This window comes from Gallinula chloropus (assembly GCF_964237585.1).
Source record: "Gallinula chloropus genome assembly, chromosome: 2".
NCBI classification, from domain to species: Eukaryota; Metazoa; Chordata; class Aves; order Gruiformes; family Rallidae; genus Gallinula; species Gallinula chloropus.
This window is the reverse complement of record NC_140086.1, coordinates 65,517,038-65,543,190: the sequence shown is the minus strand read 5'-3', so window position 1 is coordinate 65,543,190 and position 26,153 is coordinate 65,517,038. Positions and strand designations below refer to the sequence as shown.

The following is a 26,153-nucleotide window of genomic DNA, read 5'->3' as shown; positions in this document are numbered from 1 at the left end:
AAAATGAAAAATACAGCCCAGCTTTGTAATATAATGACTTTTGCCAAATAAGGGAGATAAAACTAATTTCATTTACTGTGTGTCAGCTGTCGTCACAGTATTAAAGGTTATACCAGTATTTATGAAAAGTTGCTATCTCAGTAATTTAATCAATTGAACAACCTAAGCCCATGTAGGGGTATAAAGTTCAGTATTGCTTGTCTTGAAAAGAACAAGTTCTGGGTTTGAAGCTATTTAAAATGCTATTCTAACAGCAGCAGTTAGGAATAGGAATGCTAAAATTAACAATTTAGTCATGCTAATTGATTGTATTGTGCAGGTAGGTTGTGAATTCTTAATTACATGGTTTTTAATAAACTATCTGCTGTTGGTTTTGTGTAGATCATCCTTTGCAGGCTGGAAGTGCCAAGTGCAGGATAATTCAGTGAATGATGTGGACTATTTCAGCTTCTTGTTTTCAACCCTTATAGGTAATCCATGTGAATGTCATAATTCAGAATTAACAAAATGAAATTTGCTTTGATAGTCAATTGCTGGATTTAATGTAGAGTAAATGGTGTAGTAAGTACTTCCTGAAAGTCATTCTAATCTTGTTCCATTTTGATAGGAGATACCCCTTTCCCCTCGCCCCCCTGCCTTGATTTGATTGTTGATGTCCTATTTTTACACTGTAAGTTGCAATTTAGGCTGAATATTTACATATTTTTTTCATTCTAGCACCTTTCTCTGGAAAGTATGAGGAAAACCTAAATTCAACATAAGACTAGAACAATATATTTCCTCTAGATTTAAATGAATGCCTTTTATTGGCCCATAACAATATAAATTAGTGCCTCTGGGATTTCCTGTGGACATCTTTACTCCTTTTAAAGAGAAAAAAAATTAATCAGACTAAATTAATTGAAATACTTTGAAGTGAGCTGCCCATCAACAGCATGTGAGCAGAATTATTTCTGCTACTCTCTTCTTACTCAGATAAAGATAGTTGTATTCTGGGGTGATGCAACTTTGGGAAATGACAGTGGTTAAAATGGTCAAACGTTACTGAAAAATACCTTCCAGTAACTTGTTGTATGGTGTAAAGAAAGTCTCTTTTCTTCATCACCTCAGTCGTTCATAACATTCAAATACTTTGATTTCAAAAATTACCTCCTTCTCCCACCCCAAACGGGTGGAGAGAGCTGTACAACTAAGAAAACAAAAGCAAAGCCAAAGTGGTGTAGCAGTAGTCCTGGTTTGCTAAAAACATCCAATACCTAGCTAGAAATAATTAGCCAAATTTGTATTGATCTGATTTGTTTAGAATTGAGGTTACGTTAGACAGCTACTGCATTAATGAGAACTGTCATCATACCTGGGTTGTTATTTCTGTTAGATATATGCATTGAAAGTAGCAGAGTAACTTTGGCCTCTTGCAATTTAAAATATAATGTGATAGTAAAAAAAATACCTGTATACCACTGATTTTTTTTTAGCATTATTGTTTTCTTTCAGAAGTCAGAATTTGTATTTTGATATACTTAATATATAATACCAAGCAAGAGCTTTAAATGAAAAAGAAAAAGGTATACAGACATGATTTAAAAGACAGTTTTTTGTCAATGATGCTTTTGAAGTGGAGCAGTCCTTGGCTTGTTTTGTGATACTGTTTTACTGCTTCTTTTTCTCTAGGGTTTTCAAGAGAGGAGTTGACTAGTCTCCAGGGCATTAGAGGAAAGCCACACATTAGCCAGACACAGCTTTCACCTGTCCGTCTTTACCTAACTGATCTGGACCAGTTTTTACACCACTGGGCTGTGACAGAGGTAATACATCAACACTAATTCTAAATGACAGCATACAGACTCCGAGTGCTCTCCCTCCCTCTTCTGCAGATGTGTAAATCTTGTTCGGAATTGAGTTGAAAAAAGAATGAAAAATATAATAGCTGTCAAACAGCCAATGTTTTTGTCTAGCCATCAGATAATATTTTCAAAGAAGAGGCTTTAAAAGGTTAATGTTCAAACACATAGTATGCAAAACAATGCTTGTGGAAAAAATGAGTAGAAATCTTGGTGGAAAAATTCTTAAACAACAATAAGATTAAGACCAGCAATATGTTTTGGCTTTCAAAAATAAATGAATTGTGAAAATACTAATTATGAAGAGTTTTCTTTGAGAGTAAATACTGCTGTTAATGAAAAAGCACTTGCATTAAATGAGATTTTTAAGTTGGCATTGGTGGTTATTTTGAAAAACTTCTGATGCTTGTTTAATCAAAACTTTACTGGGATTAGAAATTCACTGAATTTTGTTCTCATAAGATTGTAAGTACTGGAAGCTTAATTTTATTGCTGGTTCTAAAGGGATCTGAGCCATCAGATTTTATTCAGAACAGGTGCATTAGTCTTCATTCTGGCTCAATTCTTTATTGCTTAGCCCACCAAAACCCACTTGAAGGTGTGAAATTATGTTTTAATGGCATGCCAATTTGACAGTATTTATGAAGTCTCATGAATACAGGAAGAGTGTAACAGAAGGTTTCAGTTGTGTGATTTATTCTGGGGTTTCATGGCAGTCAAGAAAGCAGATTTTTCTTATTTTTAGTAGATTTTCCTCTTCTAATTCATAAAGTTTAAGTGATAATCTACTGAAACTAGTGATAGTCCAGGGCATATATTCCATGTGGTATCTGTTATGTATTGAAAAGTATTTTCAGCAAAATTGTGGTTTGGTACCGTGGCTGAGACACGTGTTTAGACATCCTGCCTTCAGTCAGTTAGCCTGTGAAGTAGCTAACCCTTCTAATCTGTTTTGCTTTGTCTTTTCTGGTCAGTAATGAGGCATTTTCTCACCAAAGCTCTTTTCTGTAGTATTGGAGGACTAGAATGCTTTCTTTCCCTGTCCTGTACAGAAGATCACTTCTGTACACTTTCTTGAGGATCCCATACAGCATCTGAAGGCTTTATATGTTCTTTACCAGTTTGTAAAAATGCAACCTCTTGTGTTTTCTTCCTCATGGATCTCATGGAACATCACAGAATGTGTTAGGTTGGAAGGGACTGTGTAAGGTCATTTAGTCCAACCCCCCTGGAGCAAGCAGAGATGTCTTCACTGGATCAGGCTGCTCAGAGGCCCATCAAGCCAGAGCTTGCCATCAAGCCTCTTCTTCTCTTCCACAAGTCTACCAAAATCATTTGGGAATCCACACAATAGCACTATCTTCACTTAGCGATAATGAAGTAGTTTGGTTGTAGATAGCTTGCAAGTTTGATTCACTTCTCCTACCACAGTCTTTAAAGTACCTTTTCTTGGGGAAAGACATGAAGTGGGCTCTCAGGTTCTCTGCAGTAGATGGCAGTCGTTAAGCAAAGAACTGGATACTTGGGTAGTAATGAAAGAGGATGTGGGCATCCTGTGGAGCATTGCATTACTTCTGCAGGTATGTGTCAGTCTGAAGTCTTTTCTGGAGGCTGTTATGAAAAAGAGAATAGGAACAAAAACCCCATGCATCAAAAATCTCTGTGTGAAGAGCAGTGAGGCCTTCTAGACCCACCTCAACTTGTAGATGTTTAATCAAAGGGAGTTCTGGACTGCTCCTCACAACTCTGAGCTTGGGAAGGAGATGGAGGCTGTTCCTCATAGGCGTGAGAGAATTTCTAGTGAAGTAACTGGGTTACACCTAGGGTGTGGTCAGGAATACTCAGCAAGAATTTATGAAGGGCAAATTATGCTCAACCAACCTGTAAGACTTCTGTAGCAAGGTGATGAGCTTGGCAGGCGAGGTGAGAGTGGTTTACCACTTAATGGCTTAGGTAGGTGGGTTGAGAACTCTCTGAATGGCCAGGCCAGAAGATTGCAGTCAGTGGTGCAAAGTCCAGTGGGAGGCAAGTCACTAGTGGTATACCCCAGACATTGATACTGGGGCTGTTACTTTCTAACCTTCATTAATGGCCCGGAATGTAAGACTGAGTGCACCCTCAGCCAGTGTGCAGATGGTGCAAAACTGGGAGGATTGGGTGATACATGACGGTTGTGCTATCATACAGACTTTTCTCTTTAAAAAAAACAGAACTTTAGTTTCACAGTCAACAAATCTCTGTATTAATTTTGGGTTTAGGGCACAGTGAGTTTCCCAGTATAGGTTGCTACATTTATGCACAATCTGGAGGTCAGATGGTCACATCAAATGCTTGCCAGAAGGACTGATAGTACTGCAAGGCTGTTTGGGATGTTCCCCACATAATTGCTTTTTTTCCCAGTGGTATCTGCAGGCAGAAAAGTAGGAGCAGCTCTTCAGTAGCTTTCTTTCCTACTAGACAAAAATCAAGATATTCTTGCCTCTGATCTAGCAATCACTGTTTCTGTTCCAAATCTCTTTGTTTTTACAAAGAAAAGAGATTAGTCTTAAGGTAAGCACTTTTATGAATCATAGGATTCCATTCATTTTTCATTTGGCGGCTTTGATTTTTTGATATGATCATAGATACAGTGATTTAAAATCAGATATTAGGTTTTTAAATAATTGTTTTCTCTGTGTTTAAATACCTAATGTAGTGCTGTGTTTATTAGATTGTAGGAGCTTCCTCTTTTCCTTGGTGAGTACCATTCTGCAACCTCAGATTGTTATATTTCACATTCAGTTTGTAAAGAAAACATGCTGGGGACTTCATTCCATTAAAACTTCTGGGATTTGGAGGCTGGACCATTAAAAAAAATTAAATAAGAAAAATCCTGCTTCAGGAAAAATCTTTTACTTCAATATTTTCCAAAAGTTGCACAGGAGTACTTTTTGTAGAGCAGGTGCTTTTCACCTACAGTGGAAAGAAGCACCTGAGGAACTACTGTCCTCTTAAAAGAAAATGAAGAGCAAAACACTCCCCCCCCCCCCAGCCCCTGAGTTGCAGCCTCTGGGGAGAAGAAAACTGCCAGCAAATCATGAGGTTCTTTTGGGGTGCCTTGAAAGACAATGGCTTTGTGTGCGTTGCATTTGAGAGAGGTAGGTTTGGAGATCACTTTCTTCCAAGTGGGCTGTGTGTGTGTGAAGGTGTGACACAGTTTCCAAATAAAAATACTAGTATCTGTGACAGAAAATGTATTTAAATACAGAAGCCCTAAAGGAATTAATAAAACCCAGCTTGAATTAGTCACACTTTTGGTGGAATCAAATAGAGCAGGCTGGCTTCAGAATGCTGAGTCTTTCATGCTGTCCTTTACTGAATAAGCAAGTTTATGGTGATGCAGTAATGTTAAAAATAATTTGTAGCAATTTAAAATACCTAGCAAATTAAAACATCTTCATTGGCTGCAGAGCCAACAGCATTCTGGCCCCTACTCTGTGTTGGGAATTGTCCAGTTAAGAGTTCTGATCCTGTAGTTGTGATTCAGGGTTTCCTTATAATGGAAAGCTGGTTTCTCGTGGATGAAAATAAGGAAGTGAAAGAACTGGGATATGACAGCTTGGTTTCCTGTGAATAAGTAAGACTGGTTATCAGCTTCTTCTTATTGGTCCATCCTCTTCTTTCTTCTTTTCCACCACTAGTTTTGTCTAAACCATTGGTTAGCTTTTGGCTCTCTGCTAAAGAACAAACTTGCAAGTACTAGTTGTTGCTCCTAAGTCTTACGGAGACAGGTTGAAGACAGATGAAAAGCTCTAGACTAGCACGAGGCAGTTCTTCACTCTTTCCTGCATCATGCTTGGCAGCAGGCAGCTGACCAGCCTACATGAGCATCGCTCCAGACCAGGCCAAGCAGGTGCTGCCTCTGGGCCCTTGGAGGTGTCGGGGGGGGAGAGGCTGTGAGGCAGGAGCAGTGGGGATTAGAGAGCTGAAGGAATGGGAGAGGAAGGGATGAAGGGTCCCAGACATGAATCTGTAAGGGGCCACAGCTTCTTGCCTTTATTGCTTGCTGCTTGACTTTGTTGTCAGAGCCAGAGGAAGGCAGCGCCAGCTTTCTGTCGCTAGCTGTACTGTGCAGTGGGAGGTATGTACCTCTAATGGTAATGGGCTGGTAACATAATGTACCCATGCCAGAGATGAAGAAGGAGGAAAGATGTGCCTCTGGAGAAAAAAGCAAGTTGTGTATAGGAGAAGAGTAACTTGAGGCATTTTCACGTGGCAGTTGGGACTTGGAGTGAGTTATATCATAACCAGTACACTTGGTAGCATGTGGCCAAGTGAAACTGGTGAAAAGATTGAACAAATGTGCTTCTGGTAGGAGTTAATGCTTATAAGCTGATTATAACAAGACCTGTTTTGAAGTCGATACTGTTTCTAGCATTTTTTGTCTAGAGAGTGGTAATTGGTGTAGTGGAAATCTGAAGCTGTGTTATTTCTTTGTGGAAGCTTTTAGGTAATACTGATTTTTCATTTAAGGAGCAGTGCTTAAGAAAAGTGTCCCTTTAAATGCTGTTTTACATTGCTGTAAAGGTTAATCTTCATATTTTGTTGAAAGAGATGTTAAGTGTGGTAACCTTGGTTCCTTTTCTGGAGCAACAGCTTCTTCAAATGACTTCTGCCTTATTAAAGCCAATTATTTAAAACCATACCCCTGCAGGTGAAACAGATGGGGCTCCAAAATAAATGGTTGCAGCCTAAGGGAAGAGGCTTCAGTCTTCACTCCTTTTCACTGTGCCTATAGTGTGTCAGTAACGCTGTTCACTCCCCTGTAATTGAATTGCTCTGCTAGGATCGAATGCAATGGTGCCAGCAGGAATGAACATGTTAACAAGGTAACTGTGTATACCTGGCAACTTCTGTTGTTGTAATAGTTGATGTTTCTGACCCCTGAATGTTTTGGAGGGGGAAAGCAAATGATAATTCAGCAGTTCTGCTTGAAGTCGCGATTCTGGAGTTATACTGAGCGTGTCACTGACTTGAAATAAAACACTTAAAAGCAAACACTAGGGAAGGTCAGCTCCTGTTGAAAGCAGTCTTGAATTCATACGGGATGCATATGATGTAATGCACTAATGTGTGTCAAAAACGGAGAACCTTAGAAGTGAATAGAGTTGAGAGGGCTGTATGGGCTGTATCTGTCCTGATAGGCTGTGGAAAATTCTGGCAAGTCATTAAAGATAGCAAGGCAGTGCATGTAAGTTAAAAGTTCTGTAAGGATGTCTGTCTTGAAAAGTAAGTGGTGGTGTTGCAGTGCTGAAGCTTAACTTGAAGAGGAGAGCAACACTTAAAAAAAACCCCTCAAAAATTTTTAAAATGAAGATTTTGAGTTGAAGGTCCTGGAAGATTTCAACTTGCAGTCTTTATTGAGATCTTCAGATTACAGTTACATTGGGATGAAAAAGCAGCTGAGGGTAAATGGTGTATCCATTCTGCACTAGAAATACACTATCATTTCATACCCTCTTTAAGGAAGATGAAGAAAATTTTGTGTAAGGCAATTAGTGTTTCATAAATTTATATTCAAGCTTCAGTTTAGAACTGAAAATAAAATTTTATTTTTCTTGAAAAATAAGGCAAGTGCTAAAAAAAACCCCAACCTTCTAAAACTAATAAAGTGCTTTTTCAAAGGTTTCTCACATAATTTTCTTAAGATATAAAACTTAAAACCTAAAAAAAAAAAAACCCAAAACCCGAACAAAAAAAACCCCTCAAACCATAATACAGCAAAACCCAAACCCCAAAACATGACCCTCCCAGAAAACCAAGCTCAATCTTTAAACCAGCACTTTTAGGCTTGCAGTGCAGTTTCATAGCTGGGAGCTCACATGTTGGTGTGTGTAACTAATGTGAATTAACATCATCTCTGAGGCTTCTGTGTGCTGTACTATAAATTCACACCCTGGTTTGTTACCTGAACTAAATTTGCTTAAAAAGGCAAGCTTTGTGGGACAAGAGCTGATTTCCTAAGTGTAGAATTTTCTGTTTAAGTCCTTTTGTGAGGTATGGGGAGCAGGCAGGTGAATCTGGAGACTTGAACATCAGATGTTCCTTTGGCTGTCCTGCTTGTGGTCTGACAAGGGAGGCACCTACAAAGAGAAGGAATGGGCTGTGGTGACATTGTGTAGCTGTGGGGCACCTGCAAAGCTGCCAAAGGAGGATTTATGGCTGCAAGGGTGTGAAGGAGAATCTCCTTGGGTAGTCAAGCATTTTCATGTTGTCCTTTCTTTGAATTAGTGAGATGGCTCTGAGAGGAGAATTAGACCTGTGCTGTTTCTCAGGTATGGCTTTGTCTCCTCCTGGAGAGCGCATTAGCTGCTGAGCATACAGCCTGGTTTTGCTCACAAAGAACAGCATTTTCAGCAGTGTCTGTCACTCAGTGAAAGAGGAGGCTTGTCTCTAGCCCCTGGTTCTCTGCCTCCTGGCACTGTGTCTCGCTGGTACCCAGAATTAAACCTGTGGTCAGACTGTTGCACGGTAGGTGAGTGGTGGCGAGTGCCTCCCATGTGTGTGTCCGGTAGCAGCGGACAGTAACTTGAGTTGTTTTAGTTGGCTTCTAATAGAGGTTTAAGGTCAGACTGCACATGTAGCCTGGGAACCTGTGTACAGGCAGTCACTGAAGTTCATCAGATGCAAGGTAAACGCTGTTTCAGCTCCAGCAATTAACTGTGTTTCATCACCCAAGTCTTTGGAAACACATACTGTATCAAGATGCAGGACACAATACATGTTTGTAAGCTTTTGCAGTTCTTGAACAAGTTTCTGCCTTCCTGTTTTCCTACTCTGTAGGTAAAATTAGCTCCACAGTATTTTGCTTTCTTTTTTGCCCCCACCCTGTGTACTGATGTATTGTTTTCGTGCAGACTTTCTTCTTTTTCTCTTTCTTTTTTTAACCTAGGTTTGGTTTGGTTTTGTTGTGATTGTGTAGGGGTTTTTTTGGTGGTGTGGGCTTTTTCTTGTTTTTTTTCTTTCTTTTCCTCTGGAGTCACTGAATCAGGAATACCTTTCACATCCGCCCCTGTGAGCTTAGCCAAGGCAGATGAACAAAGATCTCTTGTTGTATGCGGCTTTCTCAACAACTCAGGGCACTGTTAATATTGCCCTGTCAAATCAATTTATTTCAGAAGGAGAAGCAGCACCTGTCAAGGGAGTACACTGCCTGATAAGCCAGGGTGCTTCGGGCCAGGCTTCAGACGACAAGCTTCATTGCCTGCCCCGTCACCTGAAAACTTCTCGCTTTCTCCGCTCCGCAGTAACATGTTACACTGGAGAGAGTCCCGCTCCAGAGAGAGGAGCTTGGGAATCGACTGCAGGGCAGCCTGGTACATTTTACATACCTGTGTGTGAGGTGGATGTCGGTGTGGATCGAAAAATGCCTTTTAAAAGTTCACGTTAGGATATAGTGTCTGGTGTGTGCCAACTTTCCTAATAAAACCGCTTCTCTTGGAGGCTGAATTGCCTTTGGTCTCAGTCCACATAGTGGCTGGCTAAAATACTTGATCTGTCATTTTTTTCTGCTTGCTTGGTTCCCCTCTCTTGTCACGCTTGTGCGTGTCTTCAGAGGAAGGTATTTTTCTTTGGAAAGAGAGTACCGTGCAGCATGAGTAAGTTTGAAACTACATAGAGATTTCTCCTGGAGAGTTCCTGATAAAATGTTTCCTGTGAGGCATTTTGAGTCAGGAATACATCACATTATGGGAAGTACTAAATGATTTAATGAGTAGGACCAGTTAAATAACAAACAAAATGTTGTGTTCATTTGCATGTGTTCCTTTTGCCATGAGGGCCCAGGCTGAGACTGGGCTTCCTCAGTCCCTCCTGACTCTGCCTCTGGCTTACAGGTAAGCGCTACTCAACTGGTGGATTCCTCTGATTGTATGTTAGGGCTATGAAAAGCCTTTTTGGAGTAGATTAGGAGTCAGTCAGGTTGGCTGTCGGGAGCAAAATGCTTTAAACTCATCCAGTTGAAGCTGGAGTGCTCCTGGGGCTGGCTGAGTTCCCCAGCCTTTTTGTTTGGTTTTGTTTTGTTGGGGTTTTGTTTGTGGTTTGGGGTTTTTGGTTTTTTTTGTTATTTTCTCTTTTTCCTCTCTGTTTTAGCTGGCTGCTGTTGGGAGTGTGTTTTCAGTACGGCAGGGAAGGAGGCCTGCGTAGTAACAAGCACACCTAGTGAATGCATTGCAAGTTATGTGGCTCGTTACTGTGATGGGTAGTTGGGCTTGTCTGATCAGTAAGGGTTGGTTTGAAAAGCTGCCAGTGGATTACGAAGCCTGTAGTATTAGCTGCATAATGCTGACAGTTAATCCCTGTATTTAAAGGACTGCTTTTCTTTGGCTTATTTTATTCAAGTGGACATTCAAAGAAAATAAAGCACCAGAAAACCCCAAACCTCTAAAGCTAAACCAAACCTGTTATAAAGTACTTGTCTCAAAAAGGTATAAACCCCCCAGCACGATCAGAAATGCTCATTCTCTGTCCACTCCAGTAATACTCCGAAACAAAACTGTTCTGGCTTTAGTCCAAAACCAATCTATGAATGCACCAAAAATGTGATAAATGCTAATCAAATGTAAAATAATGAATCAGCTGTGACATTTTATTATGGAAATTAAACATCATGCAAACACTTGCCTAAGGAAAATAAATTGTCAGGAAAAATACTAATTTTCATGTGATAATTAAGTTTCCTTTGCTTTTCATTTCCATGTCTAATAACGTTTCAGTTTCACTTTTTATAACGGGCGTTGGTTATGAAAGCCATTTCACACAGGATTTAATTGATGGAATTGAAAAGGATTGCCACTCCCACTTAAGCTCAGGAAAATAGCACTGGGTGCAGGGAATGGTTGGGCTATTTTGAGGGCTGGGAGGATCTAAAAGGTTGAAAAATGAAATATGAATTTGCCAATGCGCTTTACTACCACCCTTCTAAGCAAGTTTGCTGCTCTTCAGTGGTATGATGCACAAGTGTCAGTGGTGAATTGTGCCCATTAGTAAATGCTCCTGTGGCTTGTCATCTCAGGGAGAACCTCAGTGCACTGGTAGGCCTGTTTTAGGGACATAGTCCTAAGGGTGAAATGTTAATAATGGTTTTATTAATAACGAAATCCTAGTTTGCTGTGTGGGCCTGGTGGATTTGCCTTCAAGATCTTTAATTTGTTCACCTTGTGGGTACGTACTGAATTAGAAGGGCTCTCCCAGGCTTACTGTGTCTAGTGCTGTGCACTCAGTAGCAGCTGACATACCCCACTTGTAAACTCCGTCTTACAAGCAACAAACATCTCCTGCATTTCCCCTTTTGTAATCATCCTTCCTAATTTCCATCTCATCTGCATTCCCAGCCAGCTATGGACATCATTAGTTTTTGTTGCTATTTGATTGTGTTTGTTTTCCTGCAACAGTTTTCACCCCTCAGCCATATCTGCAAGTGACAGTAACATCCCTTCTTAGGAATAGTTTTGCCAGCTGAGGTGGGTTAAGGTCTTGCTGATGACACCTGTAAGACAGCATCTTTATCTCTGAAATCAGTTTCTGTGCCAGTTCAGTTTGATTTACCTTCCTTGAACATGAGTGACTCCTGTGTGGCACGGTATGTCAGAAGCAGCCTAAGTGGGGTCTTACGGAGTCGTATCGAACAGATGATCAGTCCTGTGATCACTTCTGCTGTGATTACTTTTCCATCCTCAGGTGACATCTGCCCATTTCGTGGTTGTATCACAAGTACCTTGGTACCTCGTGGTCAATTGTGACACACAGAACTTTCTCCTCACTCCAACTGTTAAAACTCCTGGCTGCACACAGAAGTTTTTATTAGTCTCCAAGCGTGTGACCTGCCGCTCTTGTTTCACCCAGTTTTCTCTGTGCTTGTTCCTCGTTGAACCCATGTGATCTTTTCTATAGGTCAGTGCAGTCCTCCTGTCGTGGCTGTGTTTCTCAGCTGTCAGCTGAGAGATTTCATCAACGCAGCTCTACCTTTTATGTGAGTGTTATTCACTAAAATACTAGGTCAGGCGGGCATCAGGGTTTGTCTTTGACATGACAGTCCCCAGCAGTAGCCTGTCTCAGCTTGACTTTATTCCTTGACACTGCTGATGCACAAATGTAGTGAGTGTGTTTCTTGGGACTGTTGCAGAGTCCTTCATAATCGGTCACTTAGAAATCGCAGCGGGCAGAAGCACTGCCATATCTACCATTGAGTACATGGTTTTAATAATATTTATTATTAAATGAAAAATAAGGGTGTTGAGGGCAAGAGTGTCTATAAAGGTGTCTTTCAAATAGACCTACTAGTCAAACAAAATACTTGCACAGTTGTACTTGTAATACTGATTAACATCAGCAATGTCTTGACAGCCTGAGAGTGTCATGTTCCATTGAGCAGATGTATTAAGGAACTTCTGAATTTGGGCAGCTTAAGCAGGGCTAAAAACATGTGTAGCATGTCATTGTGAGACTTTTTGACACAAAACATGGGGTGACGTTTTCTATTTTGTCATTATCTCTTGTTTAGGTGTCTTGACCCATCCTCATTTAACATATTTTTCAAAAGCAGGACGCTATCACAGGATTTAATCCCTCAGATCATGCTTTTAGCTCTGTCTTCACTCAGCAAGGTCTCTTAGAGGAATGGCTGAGATATTTGTAAAACTGACTTAAAACATCTGATCTTGCTGTTCTCTTTCTGATTGCTGTAAGCACAAAGAGAAGGTCTCATTCCTCATGTGTTGGTTATTCAGTCTTCCTTGTCCTTAGCAGGACATCATGAGTGCTGAGGGTCTTGTAACACAGGGAGGGCGTGCGTGTTGCGTTCCTCTGGAGGCTCCAGCTGACTGGTGCAGTAAGCCGTGAATGTAAACAAGAGGGGGGACATCCAGGCTCTCTGACTAGTTTGCAAATTACTGGAATGGATGGGAAGGAAAAGAGAAACAGAGAAAGCCACATGCGTGGGGGCTGTAGTACCGCTTACTAGCAGATCTGCTAGACTTCTGGTTTCTTTATTCTGTTGAGGAGGCATGTTGCATTTCATGGGGTCTTCGTCAACAACTTCTCCCCCCCTCCTCAGCCTGGCCACTGCCACTCATATTTTTTTTACTTTGAAATGTCTTCAGTTCACTTTGTAGTATTACATTTGGTATAATCTCTGAGCATGGCATCTCTGGCAGTGTAGAAGAAAGTAAGTTGGAAGTGGATCTTTCCTACTTTCTTTTGTTAGATCATTTTTCTGTTCTGTTTGAGTGTGATCCTTCTGTTTCACGCTTGGTAAAGCTACTTGGGAGGTGATTATTCAGCTCTTGAGGAAAAGTGTGTGGAGGCTAGGTGAGGCACTGTAGTTGGATATGGTATTTTTGTCCTGCTTCTATCACATCAGTAAAATAAAGAAAGCCATTACCCAAAAAAAACTCATGATGTAGCCTGTCATCTCTTTAAACACCAAACAATTTATGCTGCCAGCGTTACTCATGCACAGTGTGAGGAATCAGTATGTTGAGACAATGCTGCCACTTGTCCCCACGCACTTTGTATTTAGGTCTCTCAGCAAGGTATGACTACACAGTGAATGGTTGCTGGCTGCATTGGAGTACTGAAATATAACTTTGTTTTATTTACACAGATGATCTGTCACAGCTTGTCCACTATACCTTCACAAAGTCAGTGTTTTGACATTCTCCAGACTGGCATCTGTAAATACCTGGTAAGTGCCATTTTGTTCTCTGTTTGCTTCCTTGTGATAAGTTTTGTTATGGTCTCTGACCCTCAAATCCACTTGTTACCTATATTTCTTGATAATTTCACCTTCTGCAGAAATTCTCAACAAGATAAGTGGAGTTTTAAAAGAAACTGATGGAAAGGTTTCTTGGTTTGTTTTGCTTTTCAGAGGGGCGACTAGTAGTGCTAGCTGAGTTTTACACTCTCAGTTCTCTTGATTGTGGATGCTCCCTGAGTTAAGGACGGGGGTGGCAAAGCCAGAGCTGGTAACAAGAGTTACCTGTGCTGCTGTCTGCTGAGGTGGAGGACCAGTCAGTCCTCCTATTGAGATGGTTCTCCAACAGTCTTGACAGGTGTCTGCAGTTCCCTGTGTGGAGCCCCACTGACACAGTACTAGAACAAAGCTGCAGTAGGGAGTGGCTCACCTGTCAGTGTGGTCTGGATTTCTGCGAGTAGGTGTGGACTTATAAGCTGATGTCAAAGTTGTGATTTGTGTTCTACCTCACTGTCCCCTCAAGAGCAAACAGCTGTGTGCACTTTGAGTTGATTAGACTTGCTGCCCAAGATCTCCAACTGGATCTGGATGGTGACACCTAACAGGGAGGAAAGGCACTGTGTAGGCAGCATCCTCTATGGGAACTTGAACAGTCTCATCTGCTGAACTGGTTTAGATGGAAGTGTCGCTGTTCACATCATCTTCCAGACTGGCTGATGGGCACATTTCATCAGCAGTGCTGGCTGATTGGATCTTCAGGATGCTGCTTAGCATGCAGACATCAGTCTAGCTCTCTACCATTGTTCCCTATTTGGGGTTGGCCAGGACCACCAGTATTAGTTTTTGTCCTGTGGTGTTCAGCAGGGTGGCAGCTGCAGTCTGTCTGTCACACAGGAGCACTGTCCTCCTACCCCTGGGGCTGGGGCAGTACACCTAACCTCTTTAAGATTAGAAGTGTTTAAAAGTTGGAGCCTGTTGCTCTTTATCTTTTTCAGTCATAGCAACGAGCTGCATGCTGTGTTTCTGAAGCTTGTGCTGCTTCACTGATCTTTTCCTAACCATTTCTGGAAGAAACTGCTGGCTGGGTTAGCTGAACTGCCTAGAACAGTGTACTTGCAGGCAAAAACAGATCAGGCTACTTCAGCACTACTTACATCAGGTTTTTTAAATTAGGATAAATGGTGATGCCACATTAGCAAGGAATGATTTTTATTTTAATGCCTTTATGGGGCAGAAATTCAGGATACTGAATTGGTAGGATTTCAGGTATTAAACTGCTCTTTAATTCACTGCCTCTACCCAAAAAACAAGTCTTGGGTGGTTCTTTCCTAAATGATTTCATTTATCCTACCTATAAAATTCTTACTGAAGATGATGCTCTCATTTAACAACAGAAGAGTATTGCCCCAGCTGTGGACCCGCCATATGCTTCATTAGCTGTAATTTAACTCGGCTCATACTGCTCTCATTCCTCTCGAGCCTGTCGGATTTCCAAGGAGACTCACCCTGATAACGATCCAGTCAAAGCTTTTCTTTCTGGATTGTAAATCTGAGTTTCCTTCTGCCTCAGTGGCTGCTGGCTGCCGTTTCCCAGACACGGAAGGGCTGCTCTGTCCCACAATACAGGCTTAAAAGGAAAGACCTGTTCTCTGGGGGTGTGTACAGAGCCGGGCTCCAAGCAGTGGGGGGCTTTTCTAAGTACGCCTGAGATGAGTGTGTGTTTACAAAGGGGGTGGGATGAAGATGCTGGATTAACAGTCTGGTGGTTTGGGTGGTGATTTCATAGGAAATAGGGGTTTGAAAAATGTGTAGAACTGGAACAGAAATGAAGTCACACATGTCATGGTCTGAAAGAGAATCGTTTGGCTGTAGACAATGTCCTGGTTCTGGCCTGTACCAGCAAAATACTTGTGTATATGAAGTGACAAACTGATTTTGGTTTGGGTTGGTTTTGTTTGTCTGTGTTAATACAGGTTGGATTGGTTGTAATACCTGATAGCACAGCTGGATCTGTTCTATGTGCCATAAATAAGCTCTTGGATCAAGCTTGCATCCTAAGTGAAAACCTGCACAAGTTCTTAGCTTCTTGTTGTTACAGTCTTCTGTACTTCCTGCTGACTTTAGACAAAGAGGATGCAGAACATGTACAGAAAAGGTAAGGCTGCATCTCGTACAGTGTTAATTGTCTCTGCCTTTATACCCACAAATACTTAGAGATGTCGAAGGAAAGGATACCTGCCCTGCCCCCCCAATTTATTGTGCTGTCTTCTGCTTACTTCAAAACAGTACTTGGATTTAAGAACAACAGCTGCAAAGTTAGCTGGAATTATTTGAAACAGTAACTGAAGGAGGTTTCATCTCAAAGCTTTTACTTCCTTCGGTTGTTCTAGTTAGATGTCAGAGCCATCCTGGCTTCAGAAAGGTGGCTATTTATACCTTAATCTTTAGCTTTAGCCTGCAGTTTCATTAGGTACATTGCAAAGCAACATGCAAAGGATTGGGCTTTATAAGCTTGTGCTCTTAACCAACGGGGTATCTCAGCTTTAGCAGAACTTCTCGGGCATGATTTGCTAGGCTGCAAATCCGTATCATTTAAAAAAATAAAACAACCCAACCCAAAAGCTGCAGATAGCAGCTTTCAATAAGTTTATTTACCTGCATAAGAGAAATGTCTTTGAACAGTTTAAACTTCAGATTTTTCCCCTAACTGTTCCATAGACTGGAACCTGGTTCAACACTTCCTTAAATTTTAAGACATGGTTTTAAAGCTGGAGTTGCCCTTCACTGACTGTATTCAATGACGTGGGTATTACAGAGAGAGCTGGTTCTGCTGTTTTGATGCCTTGTGAGCCCTCAACAGGTTCCATTCTACCTGAACAAGTGCAGTACAATCCTCCTCCTGGCTGCACCAAGCTCTCACTGTCTGAGAGCTTCAGCCCCACTTGTAGCTCCAGGGCAGGACCTTACTCTTTTCCCAGTGCTGCACATCATTTTGGAATATTTTCAAGTTTAGCACTTCTTGGGTATAAATATTCTCTCTCAGCGCTAATGATGGTGAATGTAATTAGCATGCTGCTTTGTGCAGCTATGAGGTGAAGCCACAGTGGCATAACCAGAGGGAGACGTGTCCTTGAACAGGTTTGTCTCTTCCCCTGCAGGGACATGCTGTGGGGATCGTGTATTTCTGCGCTGGCGCTCCTCCCGCGGCTGCTGAGGCTGATGCTGCAGAGTCTGCAAGTGAGCAGGATCTGTCGGGAGGAGCTGCCCGTCGTCGCTCAGCTGCTCCGCTTGCTGATGCAGCACGGGCAGCTCAGGAGCCATATGATCACAAATGAATTCCTGGTGCAACAGATTATCAAGGACATCATGGTATGAAACCACTGCTGCTTGTTTCCCAGAGACTGGGGGGCCGCACTTGGTGTTGACGTTTCAAGGTTCTTGCACACCCCAGGAACAGATGTTTAGCAAAACACAGGTTGCCATTGTCTCTTACATGCCTTGGGAGTGCTGCCAGTGGAGTGGGCAGCTCCTTGCCAGAAATCCTGCAGTCACAGCCCGGATGAGAGAGTTGGGAAGTTTAGTTTGCCCCCAGGCCAGGGCCCTGCACAGGAGCTGGCTTCCTAGCACCGCCCCAGGAGCAGATTATGTACATGGCCTGTCTAAGGGATGAGAGCTGTCCCAGAACAAGGAACCGGTTCTTACTGGGTGTTGGAGCAGGGGGCTATAGGTATTGGAAGACGTTAAGAGATCAAATTCATAAATATGTAGGTGCAAAATCTGTTCTCTTTCCAATACTGCAAAACCCAGTGCTGCTATTAGCGTGTCTGCACTCTGGTGCTTTCAAGGCTGTTCCAGTTGCTTCTGTCTCCAGGAAAAGAGCCTGAATCTGCCTTGCACAGAGCTCTGGGTAGTTTTGAGTGTGGAGAGGGTGGATGGTGCTCGGCTTTCAGCGAGATGCCCACAGACACACACACACACACACACATCCCTTAGTAAAGGGCTGTCGCTAGGAACGTGACACCAGTGATGGTGAAGGGAGATGTGAAGCCCATTGTACGTGTCCTCTGAGAATGGAGTGGTTGGTTTCCTTTGGGAATGCCTCAGCCCGTGTCTGTGATGTTCCGCTGTGGGTGGGGGGGGCTTGTACTGCTTATGAAAGCTTAGCAGGGTGAGTTAGTGGCCCGTGGGCAGTGTTGGTCGCAGGTCTCCTGTAGGCCGGGGTACTGAGCATTCTGGCTCATTTGCATTTTAATTGACTATAAATCACTGAGTGGGAAAGTAAGCAAGCCCCCGTGACGAAGAGTAGGGAAACCTGGTGTAATTCTCACCCTTCATAATGTAACACCACCTTTGTGTGGCATTTTATTGACATACTGTGGTGAAACATACAAACTTGGAGAGCGTCGCTGCACGCAGGTGAACAAGGCCGCCCTGCGCCCTCGCAGGGCACCTGACCAGCTGTGAAAACAAAGCAAAGCTTGACAAGGGCCCTTGGCAAAACTGAGTCTTACTTTTTTTTTTTTCCCTCTCTTTCTCCCCTCCCCCTTTTTTCCAGACACTGAAGAGTGGAGAAGTTCAGGAGCAGTGGCTCACAGACCTCCATTACTGTTTCAACATCTACCTTGCCTCTCACCCCCAGGGACCGGGCCCTGTAAACGCAGTGTATTAAAGAGGTCAGACCCCATTTATTGTAAAGCATTTACTTCTATTTAGTTTTGAATGGAAGGTGTTGGAACAAAGCTTGTCAATTTTTTTGTAAGTGAAACAGAATAAAAATTTTACAAAGAACCCTGTACCTCTGCTGCTGGTTTTTGGGGGTTGGGTGGGGGGTTTTTTTGTAAAACAAGTTTAGATGGTACTGGCAGCTGGTTTGGCAGATGTGACCACACGGAAGGGTGTTAAAGGAAATCCAGGCTCCTGGAAACTTAAGTGTTTGCGGAGAAACAGACTGGGATTGACTCCAATCATCTGTTATTTCAAAGTGTCATATTGATTAAAAGAACTGGAGTTATATAATAGCAACTCGAAGAAGAAATAGGGGACAATCTACTTTGGCACTAGAGTAACACTTGTTTATTTTTGCTGAGTTTGTATTTTTCAAATACTTTGTGTGCAAGGTAAACAGGGTACAGCAGCAGCTCTTCTAAGGACAAGTTTTCTCCTGGAGCTGGTCCCATCCTTCGTTCCTTTCTGTAGAATCCTTTCTTGTACGTGTACACTCGGTACAGTTACTAACATGGGGAACACCAGTGCTGATCTCGGAGGGCAGAAAACACACCCCTGAGGATCCCCATCGTCTGTGGAAAGCCATTCATTTACTGAGTGGGTTTGGTCAGCTTCTCAACTTTTCTTTCCAACTCCAGAGGTAGGGAAGAAACAGCTTCTTGAGTACAGAAGTGCATGAAGGCTGCACTTCTGTTCCTCTTTAGACATTGAAACACACTGAATACATTTGAGGTGAAATGGAGCAGTGGCCTTTTGGCACTCTTACATCTTTGGTAGCATTTCCCTCTCCTTTGGAACTGCATTTGGTGAACACGTTCAGAATTCCCACTCAGGACAACAGAAACCTTTGGGAACCCCTGTGACTCCATTGTGATGCTGGGCCGAGCGCTTCATTTCCTGCTTCCAAACACAATCCAGATTTCATCTGTCAGTAAATAAATTAACAGTTGTGGTTTAAAAACTGATTTGTACACACAAGGAGTTCAACTCCTCAGAAGTCTGCTTGGCATGTAATGCTGAGAGAATACAACACTGAAACTGTGTTCAAGTTCCTATGTTGTAGGCTACGTGTAGGTTACAAAAGAGAAGGGTTGTACAGGAAATGTGCTCCTTAAATTTCCAGCGTTCTGTTTTGCTCAGTTCTTGAGCCTTGTACTTTTTGTCTTTGCAGCAGTGGTGGGTCTCATATTGTATGAAAACTGCTTTGATTTTCCCATGTTCTCCAGCAGATGACCACCGTGTAGGCTGTTTACTGTAAAAAGAACAGAAGGGTTTGGATGAGTAATGCCAGTAGATAAAAAGAAGTCTGATCTATGCTGGGTTCTAGATTCCACAGACAATGAATCCTCCAGAAAGACAACATGCCTTTATCCTGGCAGCTCCTGGTGGGCTATCTGCAGATAGAGCTTTGTTTCTGTGGCACCTGGTGTGACTTCTGTAGAGCGCTACAGTGTGTGTTTAATGCAGCCTGTAATAATGGAGCTTAACTTGAGCTGTACCCTGATACATGAATGCAGAATTCCAGGGTGATGGTTCAGTGAGTAACACCATGCTCTTGGCTGAGGTTGGTGAAGAGATCTTTGTTGAGCAGTATTTAACCATGTGAGGTACTGGGTGGCTTCTCACAGGTAGGAGAAGCCTGTCCAGCCCAAAGCGAGTACTCTGGGTTATTGGAAAGCAAAAGTGAAGGCTGGCTGATGTTCTCATCCGTTTTGAGTCCTGCTGAATGTCTGGTTTCATTCCCTGTTTCTATTTACCATAATGTGCCACAAACAGTGCCTGTGTTTTCCTTCTTACCCCGTTCTGGCCAGGCCTATTCCCAGTGCAGATCTGAGCCTTTCACTGAGGAGCAGAACTGAAGGATGTCTTTCTAATGCCAGGAATGGCAAAACCTCTCCTCTACAGCTCTAGAACCACGCTTTACTGTCCACACTGAAACAAAAAAGTGGCTTACCTGTCTGGCCTGCTGCTGGGCGCCTCTTTAAATGCCATTTCCTGACTTGACAAAAGGCACTCACTCATTTAATAAAAAAAACATTTTAAAAAAAGAACAGCTTTCCTGTTCCAAATCGTAACAATCCCCTGTTTACCAGAACATTCTGAAAACTCTGTCCCCTGCCTGTAAATTCCATCTTTCCTACACACCTTTTCTACCCATCCCCTCTGCCCCCTGTACTGATCTGTACATCTCCCTTCAGTGCCTGGCCCTGCCCCACAGTGCTTGGTCTGCTGCTGCCAGTGAGGTAACTGGGTTTGGTTTCAGGCTCCTGTCAGGGACTTGTCACTGCTGGCTTTTCCCACTAGCTCCATGAACACTAAAACTAGGGCTGAGGGTCAGCCTTCACCTTCCCAGCTGGACCTCCTGCAGGAGCAGAATCAAACTGCACAGTCCAGTCTGACCTACTCCAGGCACCTACGTCAGAAACAGAGGCTCTGGCATTAGCCACTGACAGCTCTGAACTTTTCCAACAAACGTAATGTTGTCATGCAGGAAGGCAGGCAGATGGAAAACATGTTATTGTCTTTGAGTAAGGGCTAAGGTTCCCTGAGCTCCTCGTAGGTGAATACAAGCAGGCAGTGTTCGAAAGGAACTGGGCAGAGTTCCTATCGCTCCCCTATTCGTCACCAGGTTATGAAAGCAAAAGGACGCTCAAAGCTCAGAAGAAAGGCTTTTTATTTCAGAAGACAGGGAGACCCCTTGTCCTGGGAAGTTAAACGAAAAGGAGCTTTATTTGCTAAAGCTTTTTTTAAAATTTAGATTCATGTCTGCATGAGGAGGTGGCAAGCAAACACCTGGCTGGTCAGTCCTCTTTTTGAAAACTGGTTTGACACAGTGGAAGAAAAAAGAAACCCTCTGTCTCTTAGTGAGGCAGAAACTCTCAAGTCTAATGAACTCAGGGACAGGTCCGCTGTCAGATTCCCTTTTCCCCTAAGAGTTTTGCAGACCAGTTGGAAAACGCATTCTGCTTCCCAGTGCAAGTTGCCTGACCCGCTGACTCCTCGAAGCACGTGCTTTGTTGGTGTGTAGCTGGGGCCTGTCTCTGAACTACCTGTGGTACAACCACAAGGACCATGTGACCAACTGGGCACTAAACATTGACATGGAAGAGGGCTGACAGTACCACAGCCCCATCCCTGAGAGGTGCCTGATACCCCTGAAACAGTCTTTAAAAAGCCATTTGGTAAATGGCTTAAAATGAACCTCTGCTCTTTGTTTTTATGATATCTGTCAAATAACAGCAAGTGCAAAAGTGTTCCAGCCTTTAATGATGTGGTCTTCGACACTATTCTGCGTGACATGGCATCGCCCCATCGGGCCTGTGCGACTGTCAAAGAAGCTAGCAGGGCTCATTAATAGAGCTTTAAACTAGATAAGAAGGGGGAGGGGGACAGGGCCAGACTAGATGGGAAAAAACTGGTTGTGGTGGTCAAGTTCTTGAGGAACGGCGTGCTGGCAGTGACCTCTGGTCAGCCACCCTAGTTAATCCGGGGGGTAGCGTGATAATTCAGAGTAGAAATGTAACTACTACCGATGGGCTGGGTAACTTCATCAGCTGTCGCTTGGGAAACAAGGCTTCCCTGAGGAGCATTACAAGACTTGCCAGCTCCGCTGGTGCCATGGCCGCAGCGCCCATCACAGCTGCGTACGTAACGCTCCAGTTCCAATGGCGGCTTCCCCAGGGAACGCCTGGCAACCGCTGCCTGGCTCTCGAGCTCAGCAGCGACTAAACGCAGGGCTTGGCTACAGCCTTAAAGCTCACTGCCAGTAAAACGCTCTGATGGCGGGGCTGTGCACAGTGCGGGGACCCCACCACGCCAGTGTTTTTGAAGAAAGGGCAGAGGTCAGACGAGTGGCTCTGGGGTGTCAAGGTTTTGCCTCCGTGTAGGAATCTCTCTCCTTCTCTAAACACTTGTGCTGCCAAGCCTAAAGGTGAGCATCTGTAAGGAGCTGCAACCACAGGTGGCTGTTACCTGCATTACCACTGAACAGACACCATTCTATCGGGGGCTTTCCTAGTAACAGCCCAATGAAAACAGGTTTTCAGAGAAACAATTCAAGGTGAGGATAAAAGGCCAGTGCCCAGGTAAGCCAAAAAGGCGTGAAAGAGCGAGCGCGGGATCACAGCAGCCTGGCAGAAGTTACCTGTTTTGACATGAGATCCCAGTTCTTGATTGGATTTTTTTTTTACCCCCCCAAATGAAGCCAATCCCACCTCAGTGTAAGGATTAAAGTGATGGTGAAGCATGTGTGTCCTACCTGAGGCCAGCTGCACGTCCGAAAGTTTCAGCTTGGAAGGAGGCCCCGCCGGCTGATAGGCTTTGCCCTCCTGAGAACGCCCTGCAACAAAACGGATACGAGCAGCTCTGTGTTTATTCCTGTAAAGAAGGGGTGCTGTGTAGCCATGAGCTATCTAACTAGGCTGCAGCCTCAGCCTAAAATTTCCTCTTGTTCATGACAAGAAAAATGTGTGACGTTCTCTATGACAGAATGTTGTGACAACCCCACCTGAGCTTTGGTTAAAGCATTTCTTGGAGTTGCTATAAAAAGGGAGGAAAATACAACCATTAGCAGTGTTTTACCCCTTTTGGCCATGTGCAGAGCCACACCACAGGTGACGTACACAGAGTGAGCACATCCTTACCCAGCAGTGTCCTGCACTGATCATAGAATCATAGAATCATAGAATTGTAGGGGTTGGAAGGGACCTCAAGAGATCATCGGGTCCAACCCCCCTGCCAAAGCAGGCTCCCTAGGACAAGGTTTAAAAGGGATGCTGTTCCCCTTCCGCACGGCGCATCCCTGCGCGCTCGGGCAGAGCACAAAGCAGTGCGGCACTGCGGAGAAAGATCATCTTGCTCTTCCAATAAAAAGCAGCTGTCTTGAAGTAGGAAAGTTGCTAACATGCAGCAAGGCCATCTTCTTCAAATGGAAATATTTCAGAAGTAATTAATACACACCCCCCCCCCACCCCCAAAAAAGAAGCTTAAAACAGGGCTTTAAAAAGTTAATCCCTGCTGCAGCCAGGTGGTGTGCATCAATGCAGCCACCTATCACTGCTCTGCTGCCCTTCCACACTGATCTACGTGAGCAGCTCTGGCAACAGAACTAGTTGGTTGCTTGATACCCTTGTGAATAAACACTTGTGGTGAGTCAACCAGCTTCAGCAGCAGCTATTTTCAATCACAGAGGGTTTGGCATTTTTCTTTTCAACCCGTAAGAGAAAGACAACTACCCAGAACACACAAGATTCAGACTAATTTCTATAAATAGTTGAAATCCCTGACACTTGGGTAAGAAGTGTCCTGAAGGCTCCAAAATACAGTGATCAAACATAGAAGCACAGCTATTTAAAAACCCAGGGGAAACAAGGTTACCGTATATCTGCTTCAGGATGGACTGCTTGCTGCTGGGTTTTACGGCTGGGCTGGTTTTGCTTATAGATTTCAGATTTTTACAGGAAGGAACCGATTTCGGAGGGCTGTGGTTCAGCTGTTTCTTCCAAGCAACCCGAATGAAGAAGGCAGCTGTCTCTTGTCTCCATTTGTCTTCATCCTCTTGGCACTGCCGCTTCGCGCCGAGCAGCTGAAACAACTCCTGTCTCAGCTGGTAACTAGAGAGCAGAAGAGAGAAGAGCGCTTGTTTTAGGTGACCTGTTTTAACTTGGGTGCTCGCCACGCATCAGTTCACACGGTGGGTGACATGAGTAACTGGGAAAACGGAACTCCTGCTGATGCGCTGAGATGAGAGATGTTTGCTCGGAAGGAAAAGTAGGAGCCCAGCTCAGTTCTGGATGCACCCGGTACCTCACGCAGCGACCAACGACCTGGCATTGCAAGTGTGCAATGTTACTGCTACAGCAGCTTATCAACTGCTTTAGAATGTATAGAAAAGCTGGGGAAGGCAAAACTGATACATATGTATGCTGTAACAGTACAATCAATACTGCTTTCTCGTTTTCACTATATTCACTGCTTAATAACACCGCATTTTTGTGCCTTGCTGCTCTGTACCCCCAGTCAATCAGTGCAAGAGACAAGCTAAATCCACCTCTTAGGGGTCCAGCCACACATTCCCCCTACATAGAAACGAGCCGTTTCCCCTCCCATCTCTGCAGATGCTTCCCTCACCTCCTTATCAGCAACCTGCTCTTGCCTTTCCTCCCACCCCCTGCCCCTTCCCTTCAAAGGCTCCCAGTCTCCTGACCAAACCTTGCTGGGGCTACTTTGATCTCAGATGCAGCTGCAGCCCAATTCCAAGCAGCCACAGTAATTTGTCTGACCCTCTTCCCACTGGGGTGGCTGATGGCACCAGCAACAAGGAGTTGTTTGGGTTTTTTATTTCTCAAATCAGATATAAGTATTCAATCAGATATTGGCATTTCACACTCACAAGTCAATTAACTGGCCTAGCAATTAACTCTGAATCTCCCCAGTACAAACCTGTGATGAATGAACACTGAGTAACACTTGTAAAATATTAATTGTAAGCGTTTGGTAACGGGCCAAAAACGCATCGATCACCATCCCCTCCAGCGTTCAAACAGGCTCTACTGGGCGCCTGGTAAAGGCGGGGAGGAGGGAGGAAGAGGTGATTTCGTTCTGTTGCTCCATCTGCAACAAGTTCTAAATTAAAACAAAGGACAAGGCAGCCAGATACAGGTGCTTAAATGTATGTAACAAGCCAATGGACAACATAATTCAAACCAAACATCACCCTGATACAGAAAACAAGTACGCGAGAGCACGACAGAATCCCAAAGGGGGGGTGAGACGCTCCTTTACTGCCCCAAGAAATTCAAACTTTGAATAAGCTCAGTAAATCACCTCTGGGAAATTTCTTGGGTGAGACACAAGATACTTAATTTAATGGAGCTTCCAAATTCAAGCCCGTATCGTTCTACAGCTCATCAAAGCACTGAACAAATGCAAGGAGCGATTCCATCTTCCCAATAAACATCCGTAATGCCTGCAAGCAGCAAAGTGCTGTACAGATTCAGAACAGGAGCATTCTTACCGGACAGAAGGAAAACCAGAAGGTCCAATTCTGTTAAGGAACATGGCACTTGGAACTTTTCAATCTTGCAAGAGAGGAAAAGGAATCGAAGGGAGGGAGCACAGTTACAGCAGTGACCTGCTGCAGCAACTTGCGTTGCTAACATACCCAGCTAGTGACAGGACAAAGGGAAACGGGCTGAAGTTGTGTCAGGGGAAGTTTAGGTTGGATATTAGGAAACATGTCTTTACTGGAAGGGTTGTCAGATACTGGAACAGGCTGCCCAGGGTTTACAAGCCAGCCAGTGCTTAGGCTACAAGAGACGCGGAGTACACGTGCAGAGTGACAGAGCTGGCAAATGGCATTCGGATTGATTGTTATGAGGCTCCAAGCTGGAAAAATACTGCTGGGAAATGATGTGTATAGCAGCCATACATACAAAAATACACCCCGGCCCCAGGAGGAGAGCAGCGGTGAGAGCAGCAGCCCACTTAGCACCAGCTTCTGCCAACTCACCGTAGGCCCTGGAGAGCGGTGCAGGCCCCAGTGCCCCCCATGGGGGAGCAAGCCAGACACGGAGCCTGTAAGCCTCACCGAGCAGGAGAGGCAATTAACCTTTGGCAAGCCCCACACCTCGAAACACACTTTGGAGCACCAGGTCTGTAAAGTTCGCGGACTGTGGGAATCGAAAGGTTTTCCCAAGGAAGAAAACAGAGTTGAGTAGGCCGGTCCCGCCGGGCCGAGGCTCGCAAGAGCTCTCAGGAAACTTCCAGTAGGCGAATCACAACTGTGAAATCTGCAGAGTGACAGGAGTGTGCTTCATCCTAATTTAGAGAAATGGATCCACGTGTCTAATGAGGAA

General features: G+C 43.8%; 2 protein-coding genes across 2 annotated transcripts in view; one reads left to right on the top strand and one right to left on the bottom strand.

Moving 5' to 3' along the window:
- Positions 1-18,341, top strand: part of TEX10 (testis expressed 10) — a 62,630-nt gene extending 44,289 nt beyond the window's left edge. Inside the window, exons 10-15 of the mRNA XM_084260054.1 lie at positions 382-470; positions 1,672-1,805; positions 13,483-13,563; positions 15,546-15,727; positions 16,731-16,941; positions 18,128-18,341. Coding sequence (XP_084116180.1) covers positions 382-470; positions 1,672-1,805; positions 13,483-13,563; positions 15,546-15,727; positions 16,731-16,941; positions 18,128-18,241 — 811 coding nt within the window. The 3' untranslated portion in view covers positions 18,242-18,341. The remainder of the gene's footprint in view (positions 1-381; positions 471-1,671; positions 1,806-13,482; positions 13,564-15,545; positions 15,728-16,730; positions 16,942-18,127) is intronic.
- A 915-nt stretch (positions 18,342-19,256) lies between these two features.
- INVS (inversin) overlaps positions 19,257-26,153 on the bottom strand; it is an 87,432-nt gene continuing 80,535 nt past the window's right edge. The window contains exons 14-16 of the mRNA XM_084260061.1: positions 23,674-23,909; positions 22,556-22,636; positions 19,257-19,549 (exon numbers count right to left, since the gene is read on the bottom strand). Coding sequence (XP_084116187.1) covers positions 19,434-19,549; positions 22,556-22,636; positions 23,674-23,909 — 433 coding nt within the window. The 3' untranslated portion in view covers positions 19,257-19,433. The remainder of the gene's footprint in view (positions 19,550-22,555; positions 22,637-23,673; positions 23,910-26,153) is intronic.